This window comes from Blennius ocellaris, assembly GCF_963422515.1.
Source record: "Blennius ocellaris genome assembly, chromosome: 16".
Taxonomy (NCBI): Eukaryota; Metazoa; Chordata; class Actinopteri; order Blenniiformes; family Blenniidae; genus Blennius; species Blennius ocellaris.
Window position 1 is genome coordinate 10,992,343 of NC_137665.1, and position 7,018 is coordinate 10,999,360.

General features: G+C 43.0%; 1 protein-coding gene across 1 annotated transcript; it reads left to right on the plus strand.

Annotated features, from left to right (window-relative positions):
- The first annotated feature begins 3,940 nt into the window (after positions 1–3,940).
- On the plus strand, positions 3,941–6,598 carry pmp22a (peripheral myelin protein 22a). The gene is made up of 5 exons (XM_080512028.1): positions 3,941–4,080; positions 4,816–4,906; positions 5,020–5,113; positions 5,200–5,340; positions 5,486–6,598. The coding sequence occupies exons 2-5, from the start codon at positions 4,829–4,831 to the stop codon at positions 5,641–5,643; spliced, it is 471 nt and encodes a 156-aa protein (XP_080368154.1). The 5' UTR covers positions 3,941–4,080; positions 4,816–4,828; the 3' UTR covers positions 5,644–6,598.
- The last annotated feature ends 420 nt before the right edge of the window (positions 6,599–7,018 follow it).

A 7,018-nucleotide genomic window follows, 5' to 3' on the forward strand; every position in this document is an offset into this window, starting at 1 on the left:
TAAACTTTTTGGTCTGCCTTATCTGATTCAGCTTCTAACCAATAGAGACCTTGCTCTTGGTCACGGTTCATTTTAGAGTTTCAGAAATGAGAAAAGTGAGATGTATGGCACAAATCACCCAGTGTGATCCCAGTTTTTCACTTCAACACAGACCTGCATATTTTGCACAGATTGTATGAAATCTGAAATCTGTCAAACTGTCTTCTGTATCCTTATTCATGGTCTGTGTTGATTTGAATCCTCCTCCGTGTGTCAACACATTATAACATGGTCATACAAAGTGTACAATCCTTTAGCACAGGTCTGTGTGCAGAGGGTTCCTCTGCAGCTTCTCCTGTGTGGGACGTTATCTGATAGTCACTAAGTGGCGAAACACAAACATTAAGCATAGAACAGTGAGGCCACTTCAACCCTGAAGATCCGGCAGATGGTCCCACACATCCTGGAGAGCAGACAGTGCCACCGCACGACATGAAACATCTTGATTCTGACTAAACTGCACAGATTCCTGAAAACTGCAACAAAAGAGTGAAGTTTTCATGTTCAGCTGTGAGCAGAGAAGCATCCAGCGATTTCCAGCTGTTATGACCTGAAGATGTCCGAAGAGATTTTGTAGCCCCTCCCGAGAACATCTGACCAGACTGATGTCAGGCCTTCAGTGTTTCCGGCACTTTTTAAAGGGCTTCCATAGGTGAAGAGGCGTTCCCTCATTCCTTCATATTCCCACGAGTGGAATTGCCTGTCACGCTGTCCCACTAAGATGGCCTCCAGGCAGCCAAGTCGGGGTCATGTCCAAAAAAACCAAAACTTAATCCTCAATTGTCTCACTCCTCTCTCACTCCCATGTTTGCTATTGGAGCCGACGAAGGAGTCCAAGAAGAATCATTTGGCCACTCCTGCAGGTGGAGCCCAGAACAGTGTACCAGGGCCGGGCCTGAGCCGGGACTGACTCATACTGTCACACGACTGCAGACCATTCCAGTAAACCCGCTTCACAGCAAGTCCATACACGATCGCGTTTCCAATAAATCCACACAGAACTGAAATCGTTTGCCAAAAAAGGAAACTGAAAGTAAATAGACACATTAGATGCTTTGAAGAAGGGCTGAATGAATCATGCAATCGTATCCTTTTAAACAGCAATTAAAAACAACAAACGAAAATAACAGTAGTCAATAGTCAATATTATATCAGTGTGATGATTCATGTCTAAATGAAAGTTAGTCACATGGCAGATTCACATTCTATCGAGCTTACTCTCATTTCCTATTGAAACCAGATTTAATACATCAAAGCCTGATTTTTCATAACATTACTTATTAGTATTTCCGTCAAATGAAGGGGAATTCCAATGACGCCCTGGTGGTTTTGCTTTAGGTCAACTGTTTTGCTGGAGGTGAAGCTTAAAACGGATATGCAAGTGAAGTTCATTCTGGGAAACTAGAATACACAAGTTACACCCTGACATTTAAACTTTGAAATACTCAACATGTGAAAAAAATAAATAGATGAATAAAAAAAAAAAAAAAGAAAACTCACCCGTGTCCTTTTGATAATGAAAGGTGTGTTGGTTTGAAATTTCAGCTGTAGTCCCACCGCAGGAGCTGTGACTTCGGTTTCCTGCTCTTGTCTGTTTGCTTTGTAACCTCACACTTTGAAAAGAGCAGCTGTGAGTCTTTATTTAACGGTTTTAGGGGGTTAAAACGATTTTGGACCACTTCCAGTGTGCTATCAGCCCTGTGACAAAGGTCCTGCCTCATCAGAGTTTTGGTTGAGCCATCACAGAGAGAACAAAGTAAGATTCTCACAATATCTGAGCACTTATTTGTTGTCAAAAGATGAGATTCACATATCAACATTCCCATAAAACATTAAAAACAATACTCAAATGCCTTTTTAAAAAAATGAATAGTATAAAATAAACAAGCACTTCATAATATTTATTGCAGTTTTTCAGATTATTAAATCAAATGAAACAATTAAAGAAAAGGGTTGGCCTCTTTGTAGCTCAGAGCAATGAAACTTCAATTGCTGAGGAATGCAGATGTTGTTTCAAGATTTTACTGTAACTTGAGAATAAATCACTTGAATTGTTCTTTTTTTTAAAAAGTTTTTTTTCATCGTTTGAAAGAAGAAATACTGATCTGTATTTTATTTTTTCACATTCTACTCGGTGTTTGTCCACCTTTCAACTTTTCAAGTGTTAGATCACTGTGGCATTTCTGGCCTTCTGCTCACACCTGCTCCAGCCGGGCCGCCAGGTCTGTCTTCTCATCCTGCTGCTGCTGCTGCTGGCACTGCCTGCCCTCCTGACCACTGCACCAATTACATCTTCATAAACAGCGGCGTGTCCAGCTGAGTTGTCAGAGGGCTCTATGTCTCTCTCTATGTCTCTCTCTTCGTGCCCCCTCTGGCTCTGCCAGGTCTCACAGCCCTTCTCACCCGGTATGCCACAGCGAGCCTGGGCAGCAATCCCACAGTTCATCCCTCTGCGTGTTTACAAACACAGACCACAGGAATCCACCTGATGAGCCAAAAACTACGAGAGAGAGAGAAGAGAGAGAGAGAGAGAGAGAGAGAGAGAGAGAGGCACAAATTGTGTTCACTGGCTACAGCAGCTGATTATCATCACACTCGGACCAGTTGGCTTTCACAACAACAGTGTGTGTGCTTGTTGTTTTGTCACTGTTGTCATTTAAAGCCCGGGCTGGTTTACAAGTTTTTTTCACTGAGAGGAAATGGCCTGAAACCACAAACAGCGCAATGAGCGATGCAGAACCATGGTGGGCGGTGGCTGGCAATCTCATGTCATTCATCCTCGAATCTTGTGTGTCTGTGTGTGTGGAGCTCTGAGCCTCTCCGTCAATTTAGCGTGGCCGAAACACTGCGCCGTGCTCACTCCCTCTGGCGCTGGACAAACTCGCCCTTCTCATCGCAGACGCAGGAGTAAACTAGAGGCCTGCTTCATGCACACAAACATTCTGGGCATACCGCGGGGCCTCCAGAGGGCTAGTCCCCACACACACACACACACACACACACACAGACACACACACACACACACACACACACACACACACACACACACACACACACACACACACACACACACACACACACACACACACACACACACACACACACACACACACACACACACACACCGCTGGATGTGGGTGTTTTATTGAAGCTTGATGTGCCCATTTGGGTTCAGTCAGTCATCGGGGGTCAGCCGGCCTGACACCTTCAATCATCTACAACAAGGGAGGCAATCATCCTGAATGTCCTTAAAGTTAAGGGTCAACCAGCTAATATCTGATGTGGCTTTCAAAATATCACCCAATCCAGGATGTTTGCATGCAAAATGTCAACCGTGAACTATTTAGGAAGGATAGTACAGATGGATGGATGGATGGATGGATGGAGACCAGCTCCATTAAAAGCATATATTTACAGTGTGTTTATCATGTTTGCCTCTGTGTCACTGTGTGTGTGTGTGTGTGTGTGGGGGTGTCTGCCCTGTGACTGACTGGTGTCCTATTACACTTACTTCAGCACCCTGTACAACTCCGATTTAAACACAATGAGATGGATGGATGCATTAACGTGACTATATCTGGTACAAAATACACTTAAAGATTTGCTGAGTGGTATAAAGCCAAAATGAAAAGTCTTTTAATCCTAACATGACATCTCGTGTCTAAGACTGAATGTTTTTAATGTCCAAATGCAGAGCCAGCCGCCACTACTTGTGTTTTGTGAAGCTTTGTGGTTTGCACAATAAAGCCATAGGATACTCTATACAATCCTGGGTGGACTTCTTTACAATCCAGATGACAGGCTTGAAAAAAAAAAAAAAGGATGAAAAAAGAGAAAGAGAGGCGCTGGTGACGTGCGGGGCCTGCAGGGCGGTGTTCTCAGGCGTAGACACACACACACTGACTGGGGTGTGTGAGCCACATCTGGAATAGTAGCCACAGAGAAAAGAGTCGTGAGGCGCAGAAGAACCTTGATACTTTGACGAACTCCTCACTCCAGCACGCCCTTTTCACGGAAACAAACCTTTTGCTTTGCCTCCTTGTAAGTTGGACTTAATGTTTTGGAGTTTTTCTTTTGCTTTTAGACAGTGAAGTCATTTTTTCCTTGACCTTTTTTTTTTTCTTCTTCCCTCGCTCAGTCATACAACAGGACGTCTCCGCTGGATTTATATCAGAGTTTGGATTTAGGACTTTTAAGAGCCATAAATGTGACTTTGGGCTCAAAGTTGTGGTTTTAACTTAGCAGACCCGCTGGTCTCTTGCTGGTTTTAGGTGAACGAACTCGTACTTGAGTAAAGTTTGAGACGCACGCATGGCGGCTCTTTGCTGGAATGCGTCTTTACGCAGATGGATTGAGTTTACTTTCCAGCAGTATAGACTAGTCACCAATGAATCTTTCTTACTCGAGTCAACAGTTGCTTTCTTTCAACTTTACCCTAAATTTGCTTACTAAGCTTTGCTTGAACCAACGCGTAAATACGCAATTAAAAATCAAATCCGGTGGATCAACTTAAAAATCACATTTGTTTCGTGATCACAGACAAACCTTCAACTGAGAATTGGCGGTTTGAGCTCAGTCTGGAGGATCGAAGAGTTTCTTCCTTCTTTCTTTTTCATGTTTGAATGTGTAAGAGGACACTTTCACATCGAAGTAAACATTGCGGTGGACGCACAAGTGAGGGAACAGCGCCATCTGCCGTCCAGATGAGCTGATCCAGGGTCGCTGATGTGACGGTGAATCCGCGGCCACTGACTTCTGCTTTCATTTTCCTTGTAGATCTACTTGAAAAATGCTGCTCATCCTGCTCGGAGTGCTTATCATGCACTTGATTATTCTCATTCTTCTCATTGTGTCAACAGCAGCCAGTGTAAGTCTGCACTTTCTTATTACACGTTTCATTAAATGATCATATTGTTACAGGATGACTTCTATAACTGGGAGGTTTTTACTGATGCCTCTCTGTGTTGTTGTGTTTACCAGACCTGGTCTGTAGGTGGGGACAGAAGCACAGATTTGTGGTACAATTGCTTGACAACTAATGGAGGCTACCACTGCAAGCCAGCCAGCAATGAAGGTTTGTTTGAACTCCACAAGGTCAAGTTAAAGATATTGTCTGCTGGCTTGAAAGATGAGTTGAAATCTCTGCTCTTCACCTCCTAGATTGGCTCCAGGCAGTGCAGGCCCTGATGATCCTGTCCCTGCTCTTCTGCTTCTTCTCGCTCATTGCATTTGTGTATCAGCTGTTCCGACTGGTCAAGGGTGGACGCTTCTTCTTCACCGCCATCTTCCAGATCTTGGCCAGTGAGTATGACCTCATCACACGCTGACGGAGGGTGTGCCCTGTGCAGAAGAGTGGGGTGGGGTGGGGGTGGGGGTGCTTGAAATCGTGACACATGCTCCAAGATTCCTCCAGATTGTCTTCAGCTCTCCGCTCGTCCGTTCGCAGGCGTGTTCGTGATGTGCGGGGCGATCATCTACACCGTGATGAGTCCGGACGACGGATCCGTCACGCAGTTCGGCTACGCCTACGTGCTGGCCTGGGTGGCCTTCCCTCTGTGTCTCATCAGCGGCCTCATTTATATCGTCCTGAGGAAGAAGGAATGAGAGCTGGAGCAGGAGCGCAAAGAAGGAGGAGTTCGATAGGAAACCCCTCGACACAACATCGCACTGTGCCTACTGCCCACAGACCAGAGACTGACACCCCAACAATACTGCAAATGTGCATGTGTCACTAACAGTTGGAAACACAAAGATGGCAACAATCATTTCGGCTGCATTTTGGTATTCATTCTCACATCCTGAAAACACCTGTTTGGTTTGTGAATCGCAATCAAAAGCTGATTTTTTTTTTATACCACGCCCACTTCCCCATCAGAAAATAACACCAGGATGTGTTTACAAACCTGTTGGTGACATATAGACGTTTGCTGCACGCTGGCAACGACTCCCACAACTCCATCATGTGTGATCAGACAAATAATCCTGCCTTTACTCCAGTACAAAGATGTACATAGTGTCTGTGGTTTTTAGACATATTTATAACATTTTTACATACATTGTGTACATAGTGTTGTCAAGTTAACATTGTCATGCTCATTTGTAACGTGATAGAGTTCGTGTCTCTCACAAATCATGCAGCTGTGCCAAAGAGATGTCGCTTCAACTGCCAGAGTATCAAGCTTTGTCTTTTTTTAATCATCCTTTTTTTTTTAATGCGTGTCAAATCCTTTAAACAATGTGCCTTACTTAAAACATGTGTGTTCTTGAAGGAAATAAGAAAAAATAATCTGAAATGAAAAATAACACGTTTTTTATAAACATGAAGTTTCTTTTCCTTAAAAAAAATCAACAAAAAAACCCCATTGTACTTGATATACCAGAAAAAAAAATTGTGTTGCATTTTGTAATCTAGTTTTGAAAATGGTGCTTTTCTTATCTTACTAGTTTTGTAATATGTATAGCCCTCTTTGTGTTGTGTGTCATGTCCTGTGATTAATTTGCTTTGTACAAACTTAAGTTGCATTTTTGTCAGTATTCAAAATAAAACTTTTGAAATAAATTTGCTTGTGTCACTGCTTAAAAAGCTCATGGAAATGCATCTTTAGAGGGGATGGAATACTTCAGGTTTCTAAAGCTACACCCAAACTTTCACATCATGCACATTTGCCTATAAACAAACATTTTAAACCTTGACTATTTTAGCCTATATATCATGAAAATGTAATTTTGCATCCCCAGATATTCACGTTCATTTCATATTTCTACAACCACGTACCATCATTTTTACAATGAACATTAAAAATGTATGGTGTGCATGCAAAACATTGAAACGCAAATTTTTAATCCATATGTGAACTGTAAAAAATTGAGCTCATGAGAAATTTGGCCACACGGTGGCGTAGTAATGAACACCCTTCCCTCGCAGTGATTAATCCCTGGTTTAAGTCTGTGGAGGCGTTTCTGTGAAGAGTTCACATGC

Excerpts from the sequence above, each read along its gene's own strand:
- pmp22a (XM_080512028.1), top strand. The coding sequence starts at position 4,829 with ATGCTGCTCATCCTGCTCGGAGTGCTTATCATGCACTTGATTATTCTC. Across the intron at positions 4,907-5,019 it reads TTGTGTCAACAGCAGCCAGT|ACCTGGTCTGTAGGTGGGGA; the intron begins GTAAGTCTGCAC and ends TGTGTTTACCAG. Across the intron at positions 5,114-5,199 it reads CAAGCCAGCCAGCAATGAAG|ATTGGCTCCAGGCAGTGCAG; the intron begins GTTTGTTTGAAC and ends TTCACCTCCTAG.